Source organism: Cucurbita moschata, unplaced genomic scaffold (genome assembly GCF_002738365.1).
Source record: "Cucurbita moschata cultivar Rifu unplaced genomic scaffold, Cmos_1.0 Cmo_Scf00024, whole genome shotgun sequence".
NCBI lineage: Eukaryota > Viridiplantae > Streptophyta > Magnoliopsida > Cucurbitales > Cucurbitaceae > Cucurbita > Cucurbita moschata.
Window position 1 is genome coordinate 3,326,183 of NW_019268540.1, and position 27,984 is coordinate 3,354,166.

The window sequence follows — 27,984 nt, forward strand, 5'->3', positions numbered from 1 at the left end:
TATATCCAACCACATGATATCAAAACATAACAAGCAGTTTTATTCATCATCTTCAAACATCTCACCATCCTCCATCTTCTAAAAACCTGCATAAGAACAACAAGAACAAGAACAAAATCAAGTTTCTTAAGAGTCTTCAACACAAAACAACCAGAAAAAATGTTGAGAGATTGAAGAAGAAGAAAGAGTTACATGGGTGGAAATTCAAAGCGCATTTCTGAGGAAGCAACATGGCCACGTTGTAATCAATACCAGAAACAGGGGGGGCGTCCAACACTGCACAGAGACATGGCTGGCCGAGAGTCTTGAGCGCATGGCAACAGAGGAGACTTGGTGGCATGGGGCTGAATGGCGACAGTGATGGCTTGCAAGGAATGAGCTGAACCAACGTGGAAATCAAGCTGTTTGAACAGAACTTGGCTTTGCTTGGCTCCACAAAGCATGTCATTGCTATCATGAACACTAGAAATTGCAGAGGTTTGAAGCTTCCCGGCTTCATTCTTGACCTGAAATGAAATTTGAAGAGGAATAATGGGGTTTTAATGGGGTTGAAAATGTTGGTTTTATGAGATGAAATGAGAGCAAACTCATGCTTTCTTGCACTGTCTTCCTAACCCAATGCACACTTCCAATGCTATATGCAATTTTTGGTTTCTACTTCTAATTGGGCTGTGGTTTTTTGTGCAGGTGAAACAGTTGGAAAGCATTTAGCTGATGAAAAAGGATATGTTACTTTCTTCAGGCTTCAATGGAAGTCATACAATCAACAAACCAACACATAATGCTGACAGATATTCTTAAGGACGAGTGCCTACTAAATGTCACGGTCATGCTCGTCCAGAGCATGTTGTCCGTGGCTGCATGCCTATGTCATGCCATTGTATTTTCTATTCGTATGACTACTCGACGAAATCATGTCTAGACCTACCAAACCTAAATCAATTCAAAATGTACTAGATGGGTGTGACTAGTTGTCAACTACTCCCCTGATTTTGTATGACCGTAAGGTGAAATCATGTCTAGATTTGTCCCATCATAGGAGACGCAAATACAAATTGACTTGACTCATTTGATGTTAGAAGTGAGTGTCGCATAATCGTAATGTTTGTTACCGAGTAAAGTGCTATTGTGAGACTAAGCCTACAGGTTTGAGAACCACATGGAAGAACAGACATGGATTCCATACCGAATACCAGATTCAAGCAGAAAAAGAATTGCGAGTGAGAAATCTAACGACTCAATTACAGAACCGAATTATTTCAGTGCAACGAAAACTAATTGGATTCATCAAACTACAATGAGCAAAGTAAGTGCAAATCCATCTAATACTCCGATTTTTGAAATCTCATATACTTGTGACCAAGAATCTAGCCATGGATAGTAGTTAAGAACGCAGCAGATTTACAGAAGAATCTAAACCTGGATCAGAGAAGGCATTTTAAAAGTAGTAAAACAGAAAGATGCAAAACAATCAAGCCAACCCTCTATGCCCTTTCGCCTCTGATTCTCCTAGCCAATTGAATATCCTTCGGCATAATGGTGACTCTCTTCGCATGAATAGCACAAAGATTTGTATCTTCAAACAGACCGACCAAGTACGCCTCTGCCGCCTCCTGAAGCGCCGACACGGCACTGCTCTGGAACCTCAGATCGGTTTTGAAGTCCTGTGCGATCTCACGAACCAATCGTTGAAACGGAAGCTTTCGGATCAAAAGCTCAGTACTCTTCTGGTATTTTCGGATCTCACGGAGTGCGACGGTTCCAGGGCGGAAACGGTGGGGCTTCTTGACTCCGCCGGTGGCCGGAGCTGACTTTCGGGCGGCTTTGGTGGCCAATTGCTTCCTGGGAGCCTTCCCTCCGGTGGATTTTCTGGCAGTTTGCTTGGTGCGAGCCATTCGAACCGATTAGTTTAGCAAAATTGTGAAGATTCGAGCTCCGAAGTGATAATTTTCAATTGAGCGGTGAAGAAACTTGCGAGGGTTGGAGGCGGAGATATAGAGATTTGGATGAGAAAAAAAGCGGGAGATTTCAAATTTTGGTGGAAATTTGGTGAATTCCCTTTCTAGGAAGACCGTTGGATTGTTAATTGGACGGTGAGATTTGACGGGTTAGGTCCGTTCAAAGATAGCGATCCGTGGCTGAAACAAACAAGCAATAATATTCTGCCACGTGGAAAATCCGCCTTTTCTTTTCGTCTTTCATTATTCAACTATTTGGAGGGAACAATTTTACCGCCTAAAAGCTTTTTTTATTTTAATTACAAAATAATTCATTTTTATTGTTAGAATTTCATTGGATGAAAAAAATAATAATAATATATTTTAATTTCAAATCCTTTTTATATTTCCATATTAACTTCCATTTACACATATTTTAACAATTTCATAAATTTAATTAAACTCAACTTACTACATTAATCTCACCCTTCAACAAAATAATCTTAAGATAAAATTATTCATTCATATAATTTTGCATCCAAGAAAGAAACGATCTATAATGAACATCAAAATGGAACAATTTGCAGTCCAGAAAGCAATTCATTGAGAAATTCGGATTCAAGATCCCCATATACATTCAATCTGCAACCGATCTAAACCCTAAGCCACAAAATCAAACTCATAAATATAACAGAACCACCAAGAGAAATAATCAATCCACGAATTTAAGCTCTTTCCCCTCTAATCCTCCTTGCCAATTGAATATCCTTTGGCATAATCGTGACTCTCTTGGCATGAATCGCGCACAGATTCGTATCTTCAAACAGACCTACCAAGTAGGCCTCTGCTGCTTCCTGCAACGCCGCTACGGCACTGCTCTGGAATCTCAGATCGGTTTTGAAATCCTGAGCGATCTCACGAACCAATCGTTGAAACGGAAGCTTGCGGATCAAAAGCTCTGTGCTCTTTTGGTACTTACGGATCTCACGAAGTGCGACGGTTCCAGGACGGAAGCGGTGAGGTTTCTTCACTCCACCGGTGGCTGGGGCTGACTTCCGAGCAGCCTTAGTGGCCAATTGCTTCCTTGGAGCCTTGCCTCCGGTGGATTTTCTGGCGGTTTGCTTGGTGCGAGCCATTCGGGTGAATTGGAATGACAAAATTTGAAGGTTTTGGTAATGTGATCTGAGACTTTGGTTGTGGCGGATGGAGATTTGGAGGTGTAGATATAAGCGTTCTGTTGTGTGTGTTGAAGAAAAAGCGCGAGGTTCTTAAATTTTTCGATTTTAGGAGCGTGATGGAAGACCGTTGGATTGCGAAGATTTCGGACGGTCCGATTTGTTTGTTTGGTCTGTTTGAGGATTCCAATCCGCGGCAGTTTTTGACAGCCAATAATAGTCTGCCACCTGTGATAATATTTTAATGAGTTACCAAATTATTTTATGGATGATAAATTTGATTAAAATTAGTGAAAAAATATGAATTTATACTCTTGAATTTCAATCAATTAAAATCTAATAATAAAAAATCAACTAATTTAAATCTTAAAATTTATAAGTTTAATCAATGAAATTCCTAAACTTATAATAATTTCAATTTCTACCTTTTTATTAAATTTAAAAGTAGATTTACAAGATAAAATTGGAATTCACATGTGAATATTGTGCTTTTTATATTTTATATTTCATCGGTATAAATTTTATTAAAAAGATAAAATTTTTAATAAATTCAATAATATTTCATAAACAAAATATACTGTAATATAATATCCTGAATTTTAAATATTCATAATTTTCATCGCTTTAAAAGAAATTCAACATTTTAATTAATTTAGAATGTAAAATTTTAAGCATTTTATTATTATAATTATTAAGTCTCAATTTTTTTTTCTATACTTTTTTAACTCTATAATTATTACTATAGAATCTAAAATTTACCCTAATTCACAAACTCCCGAATACGGACAAACTTGATTTTTGGAGCACTAGGGTTTGATTCTTTCATCGTATATCATCTCACGATCATGGATGTTCAGTTATATTGAAAACATCTTTACTAGCTTTAGCGCCCTATTATTTACTTAGTTCATCAGTCACCTGAATCATAGTTCTTTGTCTCATATTAGTGTTCGTAGTATAGATTCTATTTTGTACACGGGAAATTCATCAAATTGGTCATAAATCTAGTCATATTAAAATTAGCATAGAAATCAAATAAACAAAGGTCAAACGAAAGTTGAACGGGAGGGAAATGGTTCACTTGGCGCACCCATGCAGGTACCAACATATTAGTATACAAAACTTTTATAGCAATGTAGTCCATGAGTTAACAGACCATGCAAGATAGAAACGCGCCTATTGGATGTACCCAAAATTATATATAACATCAGAGGATGTACACAAAACTATATAGCATTACGTTGTGTAAGGCAATACCCAGCTGGAAAACACGCAAAAATGAAACAAACAAAGAAGATATATAATGTAGAGGACATTGATTCATGCCCCCGTTATGATGAATAAAAGCAGAGAAATAACCGAGTCTATGTCTATACAACGTAAACTACAGTATTTCTACCGTATCGCGTTCGTCTCACGCCTAAATACAACCAAGAATACTCCTACAAAACTTCCCTACTACTGGCTGGCTCCTTGCTATTTCCATAGTACAAGAACCATACCATTTTCTTTTCTTTCCTTTCTAGAACTCAGAGTTTGCTACAACAAAATGGGATATTGATCTTTTTTTTTTTCTTTTTTTTTTGAAAAGAGAATACCTCTTGGAATGTTGCATCTAGCCAGATGCTCCAGCAGCGGTGCGTTTCTCGTCTTCGCCTTGCTCTTCCTTTGAGAATTCCTTGATTAATTCGCGTTGCCTTGGAGTAAGACTCCTGAGGATGAAACACACAAATACCATCCATAAGAAGAAATGAAAGAACAAATTTATCGACAATATCGACAGAGTTGCGGGAATAGGAGGACTCACGTTGGTATGCTGACGTTGAAGTGCACGTATTGATCGCCGAATGAGTACGAGTTCCTCGTTTTTATCCCTGCAAGAGAACAGAACAGAACAGAACATCATGTCTAGCATAGACTCTCAATTTGGAGTGCCCTTTAGAAACAAAAACATTTGATGCTACCAACAAGTCTATTGTAACTCTTTCCAATGCCATCAAGAAGCCTAAAAAGATGATATTCGCTACATTACCTTTCTTCTTCAGAACAACCTTCTGTCCAGGTTGAGTGCCAGGACGGACCTAAGAATTACAACTCAATGTCATCAATCTGGCATTAAACCCACAATACTCATAACGCATCATTTCAATATTAACATATTGCCTAACCTTAAGGACAACATCTCCCGTTAGAGTCGGAACCTGGATAGTGCCTCCTAATATAGCCTGCACCGACAATACCAGATAGGTGAACTATTACTCAAAAGAAAATAAGAGCTTTGGCTTCAGCTTATCGAGATAGAGGTAGGCAAAAAAGAAATTTACGACAGTTGTAGATCGCTCGAACAAATGCAGTAATTCGATATAATAAGGTAGACTACAGTTATAGGATATTCTTTTGGATTGGAGGCCCTCTTTTCGGTTTGGCCTATTTTAGTCGACACGTTTTATGCCCAAGTAGAGTCTTACACGTTTCTCAATGAGAGCTTGGTTTCTTGCTTATCAAATTAAGAAGAAAAGATAGAAATTACTACCTGAGTGATGCTTAAAACAGCATCTACGTGAATGTCAGAGCCTTCTCTTTTGAAAACGGGGTCTTCGCGAACCTTTTTATTCCCAAAAAAAACAGAAGGGTCGACACATCAGCCAAGGGAGAAATAGACAACGAAATCGAATGAATGAGAAATCGAAGTCACCTTAATAGTAACATATAGATCACCAGGTTGATTTCCATCAGGATCTGTACCTCCACTCCTGAACACCTTCATAGTTTCATTATCATCTATCCCTGTATAAGCCATCAAGAACACCAATCTAACATTGTCCACAAGTGCAGAAAAGGATTTCTGAGAAATATCTATAAGATTTAACCTTGTAAGGAAACCAGGAAGACTTACCTGCCATTACGTCCACCTTAACCGATTTCAATCTTCTCACAACTCGTTCTCCATTACAAGACTTGCAGAAATTCTGAAACGTTTTTTTTTAAGAAAAAATGAGAAACCAGAATTTCACGATGCAAGATTACTTTGTAAAAAGATTCTAAACAAAAAGTGCAACATACCGATACAATTTTTCCACTTCCACCACATTGCGAACAAGTAGCTTGCATTCTGAATGGGCCAGTTTGCATATACGTCTAGTGTTCGAGAGTGATAAATGAAATGTCTTAGATCTCACAAAACTACATTCACTATGGAAAATGACTAACGGAATAGAACAACAGAAAAAAACTAACCATGCCTGAGCCCTTGCAGCGTCTACATGTCTCGGGTCTAGTTCCAGGTGGAACACCACTGCCACCTGCAAAATCAAGTCTTATCTTATCAAAGAACTGGAGGCAGTCAACTAGAAGATAAAATTTCAAGAATTGAATAGATTTTGCCTACCACAAGTATCACATGGCACAGCAGCATTAAATGCCACATTTTTTCTGCACCCCTGGACAGCTTCCATAAAGGATATCTCCAAAGTAACCTACCAACAAAAACCAACAATAATAAGTGTGCTGCCTAAGAATGAAGCTCAGAGCATATAACCAGATAGGACTTGCACCTTGATATCTTCTCCACCAAAGTTCTGGCGAAATATATTAGAGAACTGGTCGCCACATGCAGGAGAACACATGAAAAAGACTGTAAGCTTTCAAGGGGGAAAAACGTTACAAAAGAAACTCAATAGAAGATTGGCTTACGTCAAATCCCCGAAACATTCCACTAAATGGGTCAAAGCCTTCACCAGGGAAGCCACCGTGATGGTCTTGTTGTGAAAATGCTTCATGCCCAACCTATGACATTGTACAGGAAACAGAATAAATGCAACTTAAATCTTGAATGCTTACCTTTTGAGGGGAAAAAACATTTAAGTGGAATTCGAAATCATACCTCATCATATTGTCGGCGTTTATCCTCGTCTTTCAAAACCTAACACCATTAAAACACGAACTTTAAAAACTTGAATTGTAGAAAGAAGAAAAGACACATTTAATATACACATCTCTGCAAAAAATCATAGATGTATGGGGATTATTACCTCATAAGCCTTGCTAACTTCTTGAAACTTCTTTTCAGCATCGGGGTCATCCTTGTTCGTATCTGGATGAAGCTTTTTTGCTAGCTGCCAAAGAAGAATGTTAAATTCACTATAATGTAACAGCAAGACTTAACAACAGATTCGCCCGAAAAAATCTAATTTTCCATTTAAAGAAAACGGGTTTCAGAGTATCATGCAGTCACCAAACGCCAAACTTCTAACTTACCCCATAGTATGCTTTCTTTATTTCAGATGCAGTTGCGTTCTTGTTCACACCCAGCGTATCATAATAATCTCTAGCAGACATTCGTGCTGATTCAAAAAGTACATAAATGATAAAAAGTTTTAAGTATTCCCGACACGTTTGTGATATAAAATTGATAGCATATAATAGGCGTAACTTGTTGATGCAACAATGATATCAAACTACACCAACTAGAACTGGAAGGATAGGCATAACGCCCATCAGCTACGGATGCAACAGAGGAAATCAATTGAAGTGAACATGATAGGAAGTAAATAAATGTATTCTGAATGATGTATAACATCGTACCAGTGCCATGAATTAATTTTGCTTCTCCATGGTTGGCCCCAAGAGCTCCCAACTGAAACCAGTTCTTTTTATTCACTGCACCACAGAATTTTTTAAAAAAAAATCAATCAACCAAATGGTAAGGGCAAGATATTAATCCAATTCCAAAGAGAACTTTTAACGAATAAGAAAAAAAGAGGGTACAAATACAAAAACATACCATTCTTCGAAGCGAAGTTTCCAAAAACAACGGATTGATTGCAAACCCCAGAAGTAAATCGCCTACAACTCCCTTGAAGAATCGCGTCGTTTACCTAAAAAGAACGAATCTCGAAATAAAATCACAGAAAATTAGGAAATCAACAACACGATTACGAGAGAGAATCAGATAAAGACGACATACGGAGCTTGAGGGTTCGCGAGGGAGGTGGGGTGTGAGGGACCGACGAGCCAACAAACGGATGAGCCTGAGGCCATCGGAGCGAACCATTTGGAGGTACGTGACGCAGAGGGTTAATGGTGTATATCAAACTGGGTGTGTAGGTAGGTAGGTAGGTGGGAGAAGGAATTGAAATGGGAAATTGAATGATAGCCAATGGAGGATATGATAAACCCTGAAAAACCCTAATTGGAGAAAGAAAGCGCGGAAGGTTCTAGCAGAGAGAAGAGGAGGAGGAGGAGGAGAATCGCTCGCCCTTTTTCTATAATTTCTAAGCTTTAGGCGTTGAAGGAGGGAGGAAAAGGCCCAAACTTTCCGGAAGCAACCTCAGGCTATTTGTCTGAGCCACCGTGTCCCAAGGAGCCCAATTATTCCGTATATATATATATATTTCCTTTCCATTTCAAATTTTTCCTTATATATATAGATACCGTAAATTTAGCCTTACTTAGTTAGATCTTAATTTTTAGTTTGTATATATATATATATATATTTTTTTTTTTTTTTAATTTTGCAATCAAAAATAAATTTTGTGGGTTGAGGATGAGTGAGACCACTTGTCACAATCGCACTTTTGATGACAGACTTGTGATTGTGCGGCACTCACTTTCCAGCAACAAGTGAGCTAATTGCGATTGTGCAGTACTCACTTTCCCCCAACAAGTGAGCTAAGCCAATTCGTTCTTATGTCGCCCGGATAGCAGCGGACTTGCGATTGTGCAGCACTCACTTTCAAGCAACAAGTGAGTTAAGTCAATTTGTTCTTATGTTGCCTACGACCAAGTGACGTATGCTCGGGCCTCTGACCTCGATTTAAAAAGAAGGTTTTAGAAAACGAAGGCAAAAATTTTCGAAAGAGAGATTTTGAAAGAGGTGTTATATATGCAAGCAAGAGAGTAACAATAACAGCTCTGGTAAGAGGAAGTTGACGGCTCACAGTATATAACTATTGGTAGGGGTGAGCTCCCAATATATAACTATTGGTAGGGGGGAGCTCACAGTATATAACTATTGGTAGGGGGAAGTTGACGGCTCACAATATATAACTATTGGCAGGGGGAAGTTGACGGCTCACAGTATATAACTATTAGTAAGGGGAAGTTGACGGCTAACAGTGTATAACTATTGGTAAAGGGAAGCTTAGCTATTGGTAGGGGGAAGTTGACAGCTCACAGTATATAACTATTGATAGGGAAAGTTGACAAATTCCACGGTATATAACTTTAACGGCTCACAGTATATAACTATTGGTAAGGGGGAAGTTGACGTAATCTCACCTGGGTTAATTAAGAAAAAAATCATGAAGAACGAACACTATTTTCATTCACAAAAATTTATACTAAAAGTCAACAATATTATATCATCATCGTAGTAAAAAAAAAAAAATAGCCACTAACTCAAATTGAAATTGTTCATAAATTGAAATGGTTCAAAATGATGTCAAAAAGAAGCCACAAGTTTCAAACACTAAAGATATCTATGACATCAACTTCTACCAACGTTATAATGGGAGGTTCTATAATTTTCAAAAAAGACTTCTTAATAGTCAGATATCATAAGAAATTCAAAAAGGAAATCTAATCAAAGGAACCTATTTGAACATTAAACAAATCATGCTACATACATACATACATACATACATATATATATATATATGTATATGTATTTATGTATTCCAAAAAGAAAGAGAAATTGTGAACCATGGAATCTCCATTTCGAATAAAAAATTGGGACAGGTAACTATTGTAACAAGTCGTGAACAAGTTCAGATGAACAAAAAACAAACAAATCCCTTATCTAAAAGGCAAGCTCATGAGGTTTCATTCCAGACTTGAGAGAAAATCTTGCTGCCAAGTATGCCTTCAACTCCGGAACACCCTCGATCGACTTTATCAATGGTGTATCCACAGCTTTCTGGTCATCCTTCTTGTCAGCTGGGAGGGCACTTTTCTCCTAGAATAAGAAGTGTGAATCAAATAATTAGGACAGCTAAAAGAATTACGACAATGGGGCATCATAGAAGTGCAATGCAGGTCCTTGTACCTCTTTCTCTGCCTCGAAGAACTCGCCTTCACTCTTCTTCTTCTTCTTCTGAACTTCCTTGGAGAAATACTTGTCGTCGAACTTCTCGGTGTTAACTCCAGAGATTTCTACTTTGGTGGACGTTGCAATGACGTATGATTGGTTCACCCGTCTTAGAGGAACACCATTAATCTTGAAAGGCCCTATAGTCATAAAGGACATGTTACAGTAATGCTTAAAAAGCACACCAAATTTCATAAGAAAACATGAGCTGACTTCTGGTGGCGTTTCACATTGACTACTCGAATGGAACATTAAATCCAAGATTCAGGATTAAAAAGTTCAAATTCCCAGTAAACAGATAAGGGATATAGCTTAGCTTAAACTATTTGCCTGAATACATTTTGAAATCACGAGCAATAGAAAGAATTAATCAACATTGGGTATTTTTGAACGAAAGTAAGCAATAGAATAAGTTCTTCAGCAAATGCACTCAAAGAACGAAGTAAAGGCAAACGTTTCCATTAAAGAGGACAGCAAAGCAAATAAAATCGCAAGAAAAAGCAAACTAAATCACAGGAAAACTTCTAAAATGCAAACAATACATAGAAGAAATAATTCGAGATGACAGAAAGAAATGACTTAATACTTCGTCAAACAATTGAATGAACTCACCAGTGACCAGAAGCAACCCAGATGGCAGCTGTTTCAAAAACACAACTCTCTTCCCCTTGAACCTCCCAGCAAGGATAATCAACACGGTACCGGGAGTAATGCTGGCTCTAGAATCACAAATAGAACAAAATTAAAGTAAGACCTCAATCTACAAATCCCAAAGCTTCTCGACCGGAATAAGAGTAAGACCTCAAAGCACTAAATATCAAACAGAACAAAATAATAACAATAATAAATTGAGCAAGCGAACAAAGTCGCCATACCTTAGCTTCGTGAGTCTGGCCTTGCGCTTGTTAACAAGGGGCTTCTTCACATCATCGGCAGGATAAAACTTCGGCGGCTTCTCGACTGCGGCATCAGCTTTTGGCTGGGCATCATGACGAGGGAACACTCCGCCGTTTTTGGCCTTGATGGCCCAAAGACCTCGCTTGTGATACATCTTAGACCTCGAGTACTTACCGACGCCTCGGATTAGATCCGGGTTTCTGGTAACTCTAGGGGTTTTGGGCGCCATTACCGTCTCCCTGCGAGAATCTGCTGCTCTTCTTCGACGAGAAAGAAACTACCACCAGAAAGCCTAATCATCCAACAAAGAGAACATTATATTAGGGTTTCTTTTTTTCTCGGAAAAGCCCTAATCCGAAGCTCTTGATAATTTGGGCTTGGGCCCAAGCCCTAATTCGAAGCTCTTGTAGTTTGGGCTTGAGCCCAAGCCCTAATTCGAAGCTCTTGATCATTTGGGCTTGGGCCCAAGCCCAAATGACAACAATCAATGGTTTATTTTTAACAACCAAAAAACTGAGCATATAGTTATATTTATCTTAAAAAAAAAAAAAAAACTGAATGGCACGTGCGGTAAGCACGTGTGTGAGCCTTCATGCTGACTGGATAAACCGCTGGGCTCGCTCGCCTCAGGGTTCTGTTCTTGTCGCTTCGGAACACAAAGCTTTACAGACCAAAAATGGCTTCCATCTCTGCCGTGTTATCGCCAACGAATCTCATCCACAGTTCCACAAAACCCGCCGAAATCCTTCTCAAATCAGTCTCATTTCACCGCCGTCGTACCCATACCCTCCTCCGCCTATCTCCCGGTCGCCCCACGAGACTCTTCGCGGCGCTTACTGCTCAGGATTCCAGTTCAGTGGCGGAAAGGAAATTGTACGTTGGAAATATACCTAGAAATGTGGATAATGAGGAGCTCAAGCGGATTGTTGAACAACATGGGGCTGTGGAGAAGGCTGAGGTGCGTAATTTATGATTGAATTTTAATTTTTTTTTTTTTTTTTTTTTCTTCTATTGTACATTTTGAAATTCGTTGCGTACCCTGCGCGTCGAGATGTTGATGTTGAGGTTTGCTTGCTGGATTCTATTATTGAGGAATTATATCTATCTGCTTGATTAGTTTGTCTTCAACGAATCTTCGCATTAATTGAATTGAGTTAATTGTTCATAAGTTAAGTTCATCAAAACTTCTTCCTGAATGTACCCTGATTTTGGCATGAATTTAATCGAGTTAATTGTTTATAAGTTGAGTTCATCAAAACATCTGCCTGAACGTACCCTGATTTTGGGCCAAATTTGTCCACCATATACTTTCAAATGGAGTTTACTTGCAGAGTGTTATCCAATCCACGAAGGAATTAAAGATGGAAAATGTTCATAGGAGAGGGAAGGAAGAGTTCATAGGAAGGGAAAGGATAGTCACGCTCTGTTAGTTACAATAAGCTGCAGCCACTTATCAAAGGGAAGAAGGATGTACAGGACGATTTTAGGGGAAAGGAGAATCAAATCCTGTGAAATGCTCGCCACTGGCTCATAGAAATTCCATAGGACTTCAAAATTTAATTCTTGCTGCTTTCCGGTTCATCGCTTCAGTGTCGTTGCGTTTGTATGAGTATCTAAGATGAGTACCAAACAGTTCCTGAAATGAAGTAGCTAATGGCATGTCTTTAATGATGTATTTCTTGCAATCAATTTACTTGAAGAATTCTAGCATCTTCTTGTTCTTAATCTTTACTTGCTAACTGTTGGTATTGGCTTTAAAACTCCAATTTTGTTCCATTTCCAGGTCATGTATGACAAATACTCTGGAAGAAGCCGCAGGTTTGCCTTTGTTACCATGAAAACGGTTGACGACGCAAATGCAGCAATTGAGAAACTGAACGAGACAGTAAGCTAAATACCTATCAAGTGCAACAAAAATCGAAAAAGAACAAGAACAAAACAATTGTTTCTTACTGCTCACTAGAATCTAGATAGATGAATTGTGCTGATTCTATCGGTCTAATGACAGGACGTTGGGGGACGTACAATTAAAGTCAATATAACCGAAAAACCTGTGGTAAATACGGTTGATATGTCACTTCTTGAGGCAGAGGAATCCCAATTCATCGATAGTCCCCACAAAGTATATGTAGGAAACATTTCGAGTACTGTCTCTACTGAAACACTCAAAAACTTCTTCTCTGAGAAGGGTAAAGTTCTCAGTGCAAAGGTTTCACGGGTTCCCGGTACATCGAAAGCAAGTGGCTACGGTTTTGTTACCTTTTCTTCCGAGGAGGAAGTCGAAGCTGCCATTTCATCTTTTAACAATGCTGTAAGTAACTCGCTTCCATTCTCTATCATGTCAAACGTTGTAACATCAATACTGATTTATGCAAACTCTATCTCACTTTCTGGTCGGGTTTCATGCATTGGCAACATTTTTGCTCACATTGTCTAGTAGAGCATTCTTGTTTCATTTTCTGTTTCCCTAAACAATTACATATAGAGTAGCATTCTGATCACCCACTTGTAAGAAGCATTTCTAAACCTAGTCGATTGGTATGCCAACTCGAACAACTTACATTGATCATCGATATTACTAATAGTTGGACAAGCTATGTTCATCAAAGATGATGGCATACTTCCCTGAAAACTCTCATGCACATTTCTCGTTTCCGAACGGGTGGAAGAAGCTTGTGTCTGATATGTGTTTTCCTTTGCTGCAGTTGTTGGAAGGTCAACCAATTCGTGTAAACAAGGCATAATTTTGTAGGATTCTTTGTAACAAAAGGTATGCAAATTTCGCTTTTTACCTCTTGGCATGAATTAATGAACAGCAGAGGTCAGATTTTTCTCTCAATTTCTCTGTATTGATCATTAATGTATAATCTTGTTTATTTTTCTGTTTAAGATTTGACTATTTGCAAATCTTTACTTGTTCCTCAAATTCCACGTTTGACTATTCAACTATTTGCAGTCCTCGTGCACTATAAATACATCATCTTTTCAAAGGAATTACTCATTTCTCAAATTCTCAGTTCCTCTCAAAACCCAGAAAACAATGATGCTCTCTCTTCTCTCAGCTTTCATAGATTGCTTCCTTCCTTCTCTCTCCCCAAAGGCTTCCCATGGCGGAAGAACATGTAAACCCCAAACTCAAACAACAGCCTCCAAACTGACACCTGAAGCTGATTCGCAGCTCCCTCAAGCTCCTATAATCGTGTCTCATTTCCCAGTTTCTGCAAACTTATCTTGCTTGTGATTTCCTTGATGAACTCTGGTCTTCAATGGACTCCTCTTGGATCGAATCTGAAAAAGATGAAGTTTTGTCTTTGATCATGTTGTCTCTCGAGTTCAGTCATGGGTGTTTGTAGAACTAGTTTCTTTCTTGTTCCAGCTCTGGTTTTGATTCTTTTTTTCCTTTCTGGAGATTAATATACAACGTTTTTCTTGTGATTTCTTGGTTTCTTCGATGGGTATTGACTTTTTTATCTCATGTTTGTAATGGGTCTTGATTAAAATGTTAAAATACTCCAAATAGCCTTTTATATTTACTACTTTTTTAAGATGGGTCTTTTAGTAGCATAAGGTCAAAGACACTTGAAATAATTGCTCTCAAGTCTATAATTTTCAAACAAAATGTTAAAAATATTGATATAAGATTAAATTTATCAGCTCACTTTTTTGAGCCAATCGATGATTTAATATAATATTATAGTAAGAGGTCATATGTCTAAACTCCTATAATGCCATTCATTTCGATTTCATTGACCGGTTGAAATGAAGAATATATATATATATATATAATTTAAGCCTACTGTTAGTAGATATTGTTCAGAGCCCTTAAGAGGGTGGATACGATGATATTATTAGAGTTAGACACCGGACGGTGTACCAATGAGGACATTGAGCCCCAGAAGGAGGTAGACATCGGATAATGTGATAGTGAGAACATTGGGTCCCGAAGGGGTGGACACCGGGTGGTGTGTCAGTCAAGACACTGGCCCACGAAGGGGGTGGGATTGTGAGATCCCATATTGGTTGGAGAAGGGAACGAAACATTGTTTATAAGGGTGTGGAAATCTCTCCCTAGTAAACAATGTGACTTTTTTTTTAAGAAGTTTATAAATGACTCTAATTTTTTTTTAGGTAATACTCAATTTCGTGCTCAATTGTTTAAAATTCTCGGTATTTATATTAAATTAAATTAAAAAGTATAAATTAAAGGCATCCATAAAAAAAAATGTCAAAATTTATTAACAAGAAGTTGTATCAACTTTTAATATAAACATTTAATGAGCTTTTTGTTTTTTTTTTTTAATAAACAAAAGGAAAAAAAAAAGTCAAATTAATCAATAGAAAAATAATATTAGATGATGACATGTAATAATGAAAATGAGGGGAAAAAGTAGTAATAATTTGACCTCGGAAGCCGCCACGGCCACTCGTGCTTGGGAACCACGGGGTGCTTGGGAGCCACGGCATCTTCCGTGTCGACAAAGCAAATGAATCAACTGCCATCTGTTCTTCCTTCTTACACTATATAATTCAACATGAATAACTACGAACAACAACAACATCCATTCAAATGGGTTTCTTCTCTCAAATCTCCGGCTGCTGCTTCTCCTCCCGAGTCTCCGCCGACGGAAAGGAAATTCCGGCGAAGAATCAAAAACCCAAGAAGAAACAGACGGCGGAGCCTAAGGGAGCTCCGATTGTAGTGTCTTATTTTCCTGTTAGCTCCAATCCTTCTCGCTTGTAATGAAGACACAGTCTTAGTTGTCGTTGATGATAGGATTATGAATGAATTTATGTAATATTAAGGTCGAAGCGTTTGTACATATATATTATATGCATATAGAATGATGACACGATTCTTAATGCCATGATGTAATCATTATATGCATATTACGCTTCGAGTGAATGTATCCATGGAATTGATATCAAAATAAATAATGGGTTGAAGAGACCAAAGAAATTAAGGACCAAATCGCCTTGAAAATTCTCGCGACGTTCGTGCGTTCGTAGTTTGGCCCGGTTTCGATCCTCTTCCATCATCAAAAGGGCAGGGCATGTATGTTAGACCACAATAATGAATGAATGAAGCAAAACTATATCTGTGCGATTAGAAGTTCATTCCATGTGTCCGGTACGCCAGGCATGCACCAATGCAAGCAATCACTGGTGTTTAGGATAGCTCTACGAGTGTAGCGCGACACGTGGGCTTCGTCTCGTAACTGAGAGATGGCAGTTATATCCAGGATCTTTACCTTGGTACCATTAACAGCATTTTGAACAACAATGTCAGTAGATCCATCTTGAACGACCTCGCTCCCGCCCGACAATGGTATCTTATTATCACAAGATCCCCCGGTGTTCCAATCGCCATTGAAGAAATGCCTCGGCGAAATCGTCCTAAAGAAAACTTTTAGATTACGAGGATGCAGCGGAAGTTGCGATTCGACCCATCGGACAATACTGTACACAGTCAAGTTCTTGGCATTCCCCATATCCAAAGGCTTCTTTTCTTCTGCTGGTTTTCCATCAGCATACATCACCCACCTATTTCCTTCAAGTTTTCCCCTGTTCCAATGGTGTCCTGTATTTAAAACCAACACATCAAACTGTTGGAAGAACTTTCTCATGAATGCTGGGGGTCGGTCCAAATGCATTGCGATATTCGTTGCTCGATCCGATCTATTAAGAGGTTCTAGATCAGAGAGGCTTGCTGACCAGTAATATAGAATCGTAGTGTTCGTGTTTCGAAACCGATAAACCCATCCATCTGGTCGAAGAGCCCCGGGAGCTTTGGCGAGACCGTATTCTCTTCCCACATCTTCGACTTCCGGGTTTTCTTCACCACCAGTGAGCATACACATTAAGGATTGAAACTGCTGCCTACCCAATGAATCTCCTATAAATGCTATCGTTTTGTCCTGCATTCTAGAACACAAAATGACATTCAAATCGACGAAACCAATTTAGCAGGAGCTCATGGAGGGACATCAAATCGACGAAATACGCTCATGGGATCGTAAAGTCGAATGCATAGCTATCCTAATGAAGCAAGTAGCAACACACGTGGGGTTAGAATCTCGATACCTTTTCAAGAATGAAGAACGCTCAAACTCTGGCATGTAGCAATTTTCGGGTTGCCACCTATATCCTTCATAAGAAAAGTCCTTTCTTTTTGTAAGTCTACAAGCCCACATTATTGATAGCCATTTTTTACATTGTAATCCAGAATACCATGGCCGCCTGCTGTCTTCAACCCATCTACCTTTGGCGTAGTTGCACACTGAATGAGCAATAATATCTTAGAAACGACATGAACAACATAATCGATGCATGAATCGAGAAAATGTGGTCGATGGCATGTTCTCAACAAAAGCTGATTCTGCTTAGAGGTAAAACTAAGAACAATAAACAAATCTGTGCCTACCATCTCAAAACTGAAGTTAAACAAGGCCACGCCTCGGAGAAAGAACAAATATCATAGCATTGTGGAAATCTGTGCCAATAATCTGAGAATCTAAATGATACCTTTTGCCGAAGAAGACGAGGTAACGCCATCTTCGCGTTCTTTCAATGGAGGAGTGGGCTTGGAGACAGAACCAGCATCTGAGTAGTTCGTGCTTTTTCCTGGCTGTTCTTTTTTTGGGATAAGAAGTCCTGGCTGCTCTTTTTCATCAGTATTGTTACTTCTTTCCTTCATTTTATCCTCTAACTTAGCTATCTCATCCTCTGACTTAGCCATTTCGTCTTTCGACTTAGTCGATATTGAGGAACTATTTGACACGTCCACTACATATTCTAAGTCATGATAGAAAAAATTAATCCATGAGTTACCAGCACACAATACAAATTACAGAATTCGACGATCAAACATGACAGAAAACGTAAATCAAGTTTAAACAGTCGTTTTTCTCAGAGGAGTTAGAAAAACATGCTTGTTTCAGTGGCAGAGCATGCACTAGCTGATTAGTATACTGATCTTTAGAACGTGAAGAAACCATCACAACCACTCCATGTTTCACTTCTCAATCAAACAATTCAAATTTTACATTCCAAAAACAACAGTAAAAATGGAAATGAAAATTAGAATTCAAGTCAGGTTGCCATTGAAAGTGTTAGAAATCACGACTCTCCACAGTGATATTGATATTATCTACTTTGAAGATAAACTCTCATGACTTTGCTTTTGGTTTCCCCAAAATGCCTCATACCAATGGAGATGTAATCCTTACTTATAAACCCAGGATTGTTCTCTTAATTAGCCAATGTGGGACTCTCTCCCAACAATCCTCTCCTTGAACAAGGTACACCATAGAGCCTCCCCGAAGGTCTATGGAGCCCTCGAACAGTCTCTCCTTAATTGAGGCTCGAGTCTTTTCCCTGGAGCCTTCGAACAAAATACACCCTTAATTCGCCAATGTGGGACTCTCTCCCAACAATCCTCAACAGAAACAAGACTTAGAGATCTACCATTTTTATCCCACCGAAGTTTTGCATATTCATCTCATTCTTAACATAGATTAAATAGACACATCTTAAACAGTAGAAAGAAGCATCTTAAATACCTGAAACTGGTATCATAAACTGCTCTCTTGTTACTGGAAGAAAACTGGCAAAATAGCTTTTATCCCAAGCCCATAACAACATGGTTGCAAGCATAAGAACAACCAAGACAATGGAAAGATGTCCCCCCCTTAGCTTAATGATGTTTCCACCTTTCATCTCTTGGCTTCTATGACATGTATCCCCTCATGTTAAACTGGGTGCATTCCTTCAGCACATCTGTGTCGGTACAAGAAAAAATTACAAACAAATCAGAAACAACAAAACGAAACTCGGAGCAAAATTTCCCCAAACAACATTATTGAAGAAAATGAACCATCGATCGGCACTAATTCGTTTGCAACGCCATTAAAATAGCTAACAGATACATGGGCTTCTCAAACAAACATAGATTTTGGTAATTAGAAGCTAAAACCATCAGCAATGCTAAAGCTAAATCGATCAAACAGAGCTAAAACAAACACAGATACCACAATCAATCACAATCCAAAAGTAATTTCGTTCAACTAATCCACCGATCGAGACGACCCATTAGAGTTTCTTAGAAAATAAGAAGAGGGTAAGGAAGCAAAAGCTAAAACAATGGAGATTCCAGTAAAGAATCTGAATGAAACAAGAAAAATCACGCACCCATATGTGGGAAAGGATGAGATTCAGAAACTGGCGCGGCTTCTCATGAGAAAATCGTAGTCATATTCGATTTGCAGAGATAGTTACAGAGCACTCCTCTCATAATCATCAGATCCAAACTGAAGTTCAGAGAAGACGCTGAGACGGAAGAGAGGTGTCAGCACGAAAGATAGAAAGGCAAAGACTTATAAATGACTAAAATGCCCCTAATTCCCACGTGTTGGGTTGTGATTGATTGTACCCAACGATCTATGAGGTGGATTTAAAAATAATTATTTTGAGAAAATATTGTGTTCGGAAATTCTAATAATTAAATATCAATAAAATAAGAATAAATTACAAAATTTAATGCTGAAAAAATTTATTTTCTTTTCCAATTTTAGAAACTAGAAGGAATTTAACAAATTTCTCAGACTATAAAGATGAAATTTTTAAATATTAAAGCATCTCTAAAGGCCATTCCTTCCCTTTTGCCTTCATCTTCCTCACGGTCCACCTATTACGGCGGCGAGCCGCCTCTTGTTTATCCCTTATTCTTTTGTTTCCGACCGACATCGCCCATGGCTGGTGTTTATGAACTTCAATCGCTTATTTATCCCTTTTTGTGGACTTTCTCTTAAGATTTTAAAACGTGTATGCTAGGTAGAGGTTTTCATACTCTTATAAAGAATGTTTCGTTCCCCTCTCCAACTGACGTAGGATCTCACATCTATTTTCTTAACCGTGTTTAGCTAAGCTACCTGGTTAATGAGCATCTGATTCTTTATCAAGGGGTCATGTCAAATCTTGCTTGGATGTGTTACAATTATGCAGGTTTTTGCAGAACCTGATGCTCATTAACCAGGTAGCTTAGCTAAACACGGTTAAGAAAATAGATGTGAAATCCTACGTCAGTTGGAGAGGGGAACGAAACATTATTTATAAGAGTATGAAAACCTCTACCTAGCATACACGTTTTAAAATCTTAAGAGAAAGTCCACAAAAAGGAATAAATAAGCGATTGAAGTTCATAAACACCCGCCATAACGAAACATTCTTTATAAGGACCTTTCAGATGAAATCGAAACATTCTTTATAAGGACCTTTCAGATGAAATCAAAGCAACAGAATTGGTTTCACCCACTTTAATCATGATTGGAAAAGTGGCATCTCTCTCACCACATTGGTCTCTTTCTTCCAAAGCTGGCTTAAAAGAACTAAAGAGCCCATGAATATGGTTTGAACTACTTCAACTCGATTCATAAACACTTCTACATTCAACATTCTAAACCTTTTTTATTGAGAAATATCACACAAACTGCAAAAGGAAAGAGATTCCCGACACAAATGAAACACAAACGTTTCTCATGACACCCACTCCACTCCCCTCCCCTCCTTATTCATTAGTGGTTCCATTGGGGAAGAAGCTACAGCAAGTGGGAGAGATTCTACTGCAAAGCTCAATGAAGAAGGAACCTCTTCAACCAGTAAGCAGAATACTTGAGGTACCTTCCCAATTTGTGCCTGAAATCGACGTAGATGAGGCCGAACCGCACCGTGTAGCCTGCGTCCCATTCAAAGTCATCCATAATAGTCCAGGCGTAGTATCCCTTCACATTCACTCCTTCCCTGTCATTTCAAAAGCACAACCATTAGAAAAGTTCTGATTTCATCTGTTCATAACAATGGAGTTTGATGTTTATGAGATCATTCATACTTAATAGCATGGAGAACGGATTCAAGATGGGCATGGTGGTATTTGATCCTTGTTCCATCTTTCAGAGCTTCCTTAATTGGCAGTGTAATATTGTCTGAATAAGCCATACCTATACACCACAGCAAGCCAATAGTTCAGGGCTTGTTTGGTATCCAAAATGAGATTCAACTATTTTTATTGTCAGATTAACAAACACATTTCCAATCATTTCTATATCTGTTTCCAAATACATTCATAAACACTTGAAATATGAAATACAAACTTTTTATTCAATCTTTTGTCTTCAAATTTCATCTTGTTAAACGAACACGACTCTCCACAATGGTATGATATTGTCCACTTTGAGCATAAGCTCTTATGGCTTTGCTTTGGGCTTCCCCAAAAGACCTCATACCAATGAAGAGAGTATTCTTTGATTATAAACCCAGGGTCATTCCCTAAATTAGCCGATGTGGGACTTTCATCATCCAACACCTCCCCTCGAACAAAGTACGCCTCCCCTTAATCGAGGCTCGACTCCTTTGAAGTCTTAGTCATTTTTTACTGCCTTCGAGGATGCTTGACTCCTTTTCTTTTGGAGTCCTCCGTTCGATATTTGAGGATTTACCAATCTATTGGCACGACTAAGTTTAGGGCATGGCTCTGATACCATGTTAAATGAACACGACTCTCCACAATGGTATGATATTGTCTACTTTGAGCATAAGCTCTCATGGCTTTGCTTTGGGCTTCCCCAAAAGGCCTCATACCTTGATTATAAACCCATGATCATTCCCTAAATTAGCCGACGTGGGACTTTCATCATCCAACACATCTTTCATATGACTAACTAAATGCAGGGTTGTATAGCCATTGATTGGAGAGAAAGAAAGGTACCATTCTCGGTGATGTAAATAACTGGATCTTTGTATTCTTCTTTAATGTATTTCAAAAGTAGATGAATGCCTTCTGGGTAGATGTAAAGCCAGTTCAAACTAGTCTGCAGAAGCAAAAGAATCCATTAACAGTTCATTAACAAATGGCTCAGCTGCTAATTAAAGTAAAGATAGAGAGAGAGTTCCAACCGCAGGCCCAATTAGAACACCATCATTATCCGCTGTAGCAGAAGAAAAAAATTATGTTAAAAGGATAAAGAAAAGCTTTGATTCAAATGAAAAATCACATAAACTTCAAAAACTGTATTAATTTTCACTCTAAACTTTGGAACAAGAAAGAACTCACTCATTTCAAGCCAAATTGACCATTTAACAGAATTCTTAGAATTCACAAATTTCAAACAAAATTCAACTCTGGTCCAGTATCATATCTTCATAAATTCCTAACATAGAAATCGCATAGCTTATTCAAGTTTAATTATCTCGTCAAAGAAAAGAAAGAAGACATACTAGAGAGGGAAATGTGCATATCAGAACTGTAGCTTATGTTAGGCGAATTCGAGAAAGGTATATCGTCAACGAAATTTCCAGTGTAGTAATTCATTCCAAGAAAATCCATTGATCCTTTAATGCTTTGTGACTCTGCCACGGAGAATTTCGGCAGCCTATTTCCGACGTACTGGTGCATCGATTTCGGGTAGTCGCCATAAGTAATCGGATGCAGAAACCTAAAATTCATTTCGATTCAGTTCAATTTTCACCAACATTTCTCAACTAAGGATTAAGATAGAGACACTCACCATCCCAAGAAGAAATCAAGAGCACGATACACCGCCGCTTGGGAAGCTGCCGTGTTGCGTTTGGCCCTAAACCAGTGAGTCACCAACGTAATTCCAATCTGCCCCTTCTGCTTTGCCTGTAGCTCTCAAGTGAATTCGAATCAGCAAAATCAGAGTCCAAAACAAGATTCTGATTATGTTAAGAAGAGATTAATTTAGGGATTTGTTCTTGAATCCTAACCTGGTACTTTGTCCTGTAGACTTTGACAGCAGCGGCGTGGGAGAGGAGGAGATTGTGGGCGACGATGTAGGGCTCGGTGCCGGAGTTGCCGGCGGTGCAATTTCCGACGTAGTTGGAGCATCTTCCAGGAGCGAAAGTGCCGCCGTTGTACCCAAAAACGGTAAACGAATATGGTTCGTTAAGGGTTGTCCAATACTTGACCCGATCGCCAAATAATTTGAAGCATAAGTCCGCGTATTCCCGAAAATCATTCCTGTTTAATCACCAAAATTACATTAATTAATTTTTATTAGTTACTAATTATAAAATTACTCTCTTCGTCTTCAAAAAAAATATATATATATATATATATTATAATTTTAAATGTTAGAATTATTCATTCAATATTTTTAAATTAATTATAAATTTTTAATTTTATGTCTAATAAAATTAATTAATCTCTTACACAACTTTGGCGCTTCGAAATCCATCGTACTCATCTTCGAGAGCTTGAGGAAGATCCCAGTGAAAAAGAGTGACATATGGTATTATTCCTGGATTTATTTATTTGTGAGCGTGATTCAATAATTCAATAAATAAACGAAAATTAATATTTAGCGGTGATTTAATGTTATATTTATAATTGATTTATTATTATTATTATTTGAAGAAATTTCACAAAATAAGGCATTAATTTTTTTACCATTGGCTAGGAGCTCATTGATGACATTATTGTAGAATTTGACGCCAAGTGGATTCACTCCTCCACGAAGGTTTCCCTCTGTCATTTTTTTTAGAAGGAAAAATAAAACGGTAAAAAAAACAAAAATTTACCCATGGAAATGGAAAGGTAAAAAAAAACTTACTGGGCAGGATCCTTGACCAAGAGATGGAGAATCTGAAAGAGTCCAACCCAATCTTTTTCATCAATTGTATATCCTCCTGAAAATATATATATATACATATCATTAATTAATATGATAATAAAATATGTCTAATAAATTTCTAAATTTTTAAAATATCAAAATTTACCTTATAACGATGGTAGAAATCAGTAGCCATTTCTCCATTTTTATGGTCCCATATTTTTTCTGATCATATAATTTAATAATCCATCAACCATAGACACACCATATTATAAATAATTAATATCATTATTATTACAATGTTTTCAATTTACTAAAATAAAAATGAATTCACAATTGGTCAAATAAGCACAGATAGTTTTTATACTTTCAAAAATAAAATGATAGAAAAAAACTAAATTAATAAAAATTAAGTTAAAATCTCTTAATTTTAAGGTTTAATAATATACTTACTAACAAAACAAATGTTAAAAATACACTTATACCCTTCATTAAAAAAAATAATAATGTTAAAATACAGCGTTTAGAAAACACCCATGAAGTTTTAAAAGTTGCATCTGTTGGATGATGGAAGTCCCACCTCGACTAATTTAGGGTGTGATCATGAGTTTATAAGTGAGGAATACTAACTCCATTGGTATGAGACCTTTTGGGAAGTCCAAAGCAAAGCCATGAGAACTTATGCTCAAAGTGGAAAATGTCATACCATTGTGGAGAGTCATGTTCGTCTAACATGATATCAGAGTCATGTCCTAAACTTAGTTGTGCCAATAGATTGGTAAATCCTCAAATATCGAACGAAGAACTCTTAAAGAAAAGGAGCCAAGCCCCTCCTTGAAGGCAGTAAAAAATGACTAAGACTCCAAAGGAGTCGAGCCTCGATTAAGGGGAGGCGCACTTTGTTCGAGGGGAGGTGTTGGATGATGGAAGTGAACTCTTAAAGAAAAGGAGCCAAGCCCCTCCTTGAAGGCAGTCAAAAATGACTAAGACTCCAAAGGAGTCGAGCCTCAATTAAGGGGAGGCGCACTTTGTTCGAGGGGAGGTGTTGGATGATGGAAGTCCCACATCGACTAATTTAGGGTGTGATTATGGGTTTATAAGTGAGGAATACTAACTTCATTGATATGAGTTCCCTCAGAGAAGCCCCTCCTTGAAGGCAGTCAAAAATGACTACGACTCCAAAGGAGTCGAGCCTCGATTAAGGGGAGGCGCACTTTGTTCGATGGGAGGTATTTGGAAAAATTTAAAAACTTTTATTTAATTTTTAGAAATATAATATTTGGAAAAATAAATTTTTAGAAGTACAATAATTGTCTGATGAATAAATTTTTTTTAAAGTTTTTAAAATAATTTAAAGTTGCATTTTTTTATTTTTAAGTTTCAAGCATTTTTATTTTTAAGTTTCAAGCATATTAACCATAATTTTTAGAAATATAATATTTGGAAAAATAAATTTTTAGAAAAAGTACAATAATTGTCTGATGAATAAAAAACAAAATCTTCACTAAAATAGTAATATATGTATATAGTTTAAAAAATTTTAATAATACCATTTAACTAAAAAATAAAAATTATATACTTTCTAAAAAAATTAAAAAAATACTGTTATAGTTGAATGATTATGAGTTTATAAACAAAAAATACACCATTCATTGGTACGAGGCTTTTTGGGACACTCAAAGTGGACAATAACGTACCATTGTGGGTTTTTTTGTTAGATAATGAAAGTCACACATCGGCTAATTTAGGGAATGAGCCTCCGACTAAGACTCCAAAGGAGTCGAGCCTCGATTAAAGGGAGGTGCATTTTGTTCGAAGAGAGGTGTTGGATGATGAAAGTCCCACATCGTAGGTTTATAAGTGAGAAATACTAACTCAATTGGTATGAAACCTTTTGAAGAAGCCCAAATTAAAGCCATTTTGAGCAGAGACACTATCATATCTGGTTTTTTTTTTAGTTTCTTTTTTTAATTAGGCAAAAATGAAAATAATTGGATAATGGAGAGAGAGACCTGGGTGGTTTTTAATGAAAGTATCCCAAATACTTGGACCTCTTCCATCTATACTTGCTGCTCCTTCCAACTGCAATTTTAAAATTTTTTTTTTTTAATTTAAAAGTTACGAAAATGGCAATGGCAGCGCCGGTACGGCGGAACCCTAAAAATGGAGAGAGAAGTGGGGGAGGAGGACCTGGTAAGCGGCAGAGCCAGCTCCGAACACAAAACCCGGCGGGAAACTGCTCCGGTTGAACGGAACCGAACTATGACTCGGCTCCACACCATCAGCCGAACCGCTGCCGGCAATTGCGGCGGCGATGAGCATTATCAGAAGCACCGGAGCACTACTAGCCGCCGCCATGCTGCTACTCGTCGTCGGATCTTGTGTAGATCCTCAACCCCATCTCGCGTTTAAATAATGGAGCGGTGGGGGAGGACATGATTTAATTCATTTATTTTCTTTATATTTTTTAAAAGTATGAAAAGAAAATTACATAAATTAATTTATTTAATCACTGGATAATATACAAATTCAAAAATGGATATTTCAGTATTCACTCTCCCCATCACTCAATTCAAAAAAATCTAATGCATTTATGTACTTTCACTGTCTAGTTATACGACCACATCACTTTTTTTAAAAAAATTATTCTAAAAAAAAGAGTGCCACAAATTATTTTAAAAAATAATAATAAATTGTGTCATTATGTCGGTTTGAAATACGTGTTTCATGACAAATTTGGAATTACAACACGTGATAATTATTGAGAATTATTGATAAAGTAGTCCCAAGTCACAAATTAAGAAAAATATCATGAATTTATAAGTAAGTAACACTGTCTACACTAATTCGAATTTTTTTTTATTTTATTTTATTTTTAGAAACTGAGGTTATGTTCAAAGTAGACAATATCATGTCATTATAGAGAGTCGTAATTCACAACAAACGATATAATTGTCCTCCATATTTCTTTCGTCGGTTAAAATTAGCAACATGGTCACTGTATTTATTTCTCGCTTGTAAATGTGAAGATTGTTCGGAGTAAAACACGGTTAATTATGGAGTTTTTATAATTAAGTCACCTAAAAATATCGTATTCAATTTATTCGGATATTTATTTATTATTTATTTTTTATTTTATGAATATGTATTATGATATGTGATGAAAACTAAATGGATGGTTATATATAAATAAATAATTTGATGTTTAAATATAGATTAATTAATTAAATATTTTAAAAAATAAGTAGTAGATAATTATTTGATTAAAATATTAAACTGCATGTACGCGAAATAAATAAATAAATAAATAAATATAAAGATGATTGCCGACATGTCGCCTTGCATTATTTGGTGGACCAAAGCTGCTTTGCCTGTCAGAGAGGGAATTAAAGGGATAGTATTAATTCCACCTTTCAATTATCGTAAATTAATAAAAATATTCGTTAATTTAGCACCTTATCCCAACAATACAGTTTTAATTATATTTAAAATTTTAAAAATTCTAAAAAAATACTCTTTAAACTAAAAAAAATTAAAAAATATTTTTACCATCACGTTTTACAAATGCCCATAAAATTTTAAAATTAACGTTAAAAAGTTTGGATATAATTAATAAGTTGTGAATAGACAATTTTCGTCCATACATTAATAGTTTAAAAAATCGTACATTTTTTTACCGAGATAAAGAGTGTTAATATTAATTTTACAATTTCATCGGGATGTTTTTCAACTTTTTAAAAATGTTGAATGATATTAATGATTTTTTTAAAAGTTTGGGAGTATTTTTGGGAACGTTGAGTAATTTTTTTTTTAGATAAAATGAATAAAGTTGTATTTTATAAAAAATTTAAAAATTTTAATTTTAAATTTAGATGTGGTTCAGTTTGATAATATATTTATAAATTATAAAAATAGTTAAATTTTAGGTTGAATACATATTTTAATTTATATAATTATTATTTTACAATATCATATAATTATAATGCATAATTTAATTTAACAAAAATAATTAAATTCCTAATATGAAATATTATATTTATTAAAGTTATTATTGTTTTTTAATATAATTACACATTTTAAATTTTCAGAATAAATAAATAAATACACATTTTAAATTTTCATATTAAAAGAGTTTAAAACTCTTTATATATATATATATATATATATTTATTTATTTGATTTTTGACATTTTGTATGAATGTTGTTTTTCATCCGACCAATCGACCGAACTGGTAATAAAATAATCATAATTATTGTTGTAGTCA

General features: G+C 36.8%; 7 protein-coding genes across 7 annotated transcripts; 1 reads left to right on the top strand and 6 right to left on the bottom strand.

Moving 5' to 3' along the window:
* Window positions 1-190: 190 nt before the first annotated feature.
* On the top strand, window positions 191-14,045 carry LOC111460708 (30S ribosomal protein 2, chloroplastic-like). Its single transcript, XM_023103956.1, has 5 exons — window positions 191-196; window positions 11,727-12,054; window positions 12,880-12,981; window positions 13,105-13,407; window positions 13,802-14,045. Exons 2-5 carry the CDS (start codon window positions 11,773-11,775, stop codon window positions 13,838-13,840), a joined length of 726 nt encoding a protein of 241 aa, XP_022959724.1. The 5' UTR covers window positions 191-196; window positions 11,727-11,772; the 3' UTR covers window positions 13,841-14,045.
* On the bottom strand, window positions 1,155-2,019 carry LOC111460712 (histone H3.2). The gene has a single exon (XM_023103961.1). It carries the CDS (start codon window positions 1,893-1,895, stop codon window positions 1,485-1,487), a length of 411 nt encoding a protein of 136 aa, XP_022959729.1. The 5' UTR covers window positions 1,896-2,019; the 3' UTR covers window positions 1,155-1,484.
* LOC111460711 (histone H3.2) lies at window positions 2,498-3,148 on the bottom strand. Its single transcript, XM_023103960.1, has one exon. It carries the CDS (start codon window positions 3,071-3,073, stop codon window positions 2,663-2,665), a length of 411 nt encoding a protein of 136 aa, XP_022959728.1. The 5' UTR covers window positions 3,074-3,148; the 3' UTR covers window positions 2,498-2,662.
* LOC111460707 (chaperone protein dnaJ GFA2, mitochondrial-like) lies at window positions 4,410-8,421 on the bottom strand. The gene is made up of 18 exons (XM_023103955.1): window positions 8,079-8,421; window positions 7,896-7,989; window positions 7,697-7,771; window positions 7,370-7,455; window positions 7,144-7,227; window positions 6,996-7,034; window positions 6,806-6,898; window positions 6,667-6,711; window positions 6,501-6,588; window positions 6,350-6,414; window positions 6,176-6,250; window positions 6,009-6,081; window positions 5,808-5,899; window positions 5,646-5,717; window positions 5,281-5,337; window positions 5,145-5,193; window positions 4,920-4,986; window positions 4,410-4,824 (listed from the first exon to the last, which is right to left on the bottom strand). The coding sequence occupies exons 1-18, from the start codon at window positions 8,163-8,165 to the stop codon at window positions 4,728-4,730; spliced, it is 1,338 nt and encodes a 445-aa protein (XP_022959723.1). The 5' UTR covers window positions 8,166-8,421; the 3' UTR covers window positions 4,410-4,727.
* LOC111460710 (60S ribosomal protein L6-1-like) lies at window positions 9,805-11,388 on the bottom strand. The gene is made up of 4 exons (XM_023103959.1): window positions 11,075-11,388; window positions 10,812-10,918; window positions 10,158-10,339; window positions 9,805-10,067 (listed from the first exon to the last, which is right to left on the bottom strand). The coding sequence occupies exons 1-4, from the start codon at window positions 11,323-11,325 to the stop codon at window positions 9,912-9,914; spliced, it is 696 nt and encodes a 231-aa protein (XP_022959727.1). The 5' UTR covers window positions 11,326-11,388; the 3' UTR covers window positions 9,805-9,911.
* A 1,947-nt stretch (window positions 14,046-15,992) lies between the features above and the next one.
* On the bottom strand, window positions 15,993-19,456 carry LOC111461071 (protein trichome birefringence-like 14). Its single transcript, XM_023104515.1, has 5 exons — window positions 19,284-19,456; window positions 18,656-18,872; window positions 17,619-17,888; window positions 17,178-17,373; window positions 15,993-17,018 (listed from the first exon to the last, which is right to left on the bottom strand). The coding sequence occupies exons 2-5, from the start codon at window positions 18,810-18,812 to the stop codon at window positions 16,187-16,189; spliced, it is 1,455 nt and encodes a 484-aa protein (XP_022960283.1). The 5' UTR covers window positions 18,813-18,872; window positions 19,284-19,456; the 3' UTR covers window positions 15,993-16,186.
* A 922-nt stretch (window positions 19,457-20,378) lies between these two features.
* On the bottom strand, window positions 20,379-26,131 carry LOC111461000 (vicianin hydrolase-like). The gene is made up of 13 exons (XM_023104420.1): window positions 25,910-26,131; window positions 25,732-25,801; window positions 23,886-23,944; window positions 23,720-23,795; window positions 23,557-23,634; window positions 23,320-23,407; window positions 22,875-23,127; window positions 22,655-22,770; window positions 22,365-22,582; window positions 22,044-22,075; window positions 21,856-21,958; window positions 20,980-21,088; window positions 20,379-20,891 (listed from the first exon to the last, which is right to left on the bottom strand). The coding sequence occupies exons 1-13, from the start codon at window positions 26,075-26,077 to the stop codon at window positions 20,723-20,725; spliced, it is 1,539 nt and encodes a 512-aa protein (XP_022960188.1). The 5' UTR covers window positions 26,078-26,131; the 3' UTR covers window positions 20,379-20,722.
* Window positions 26,132-27,984: the final 1,853 nt, after the last annotated feature.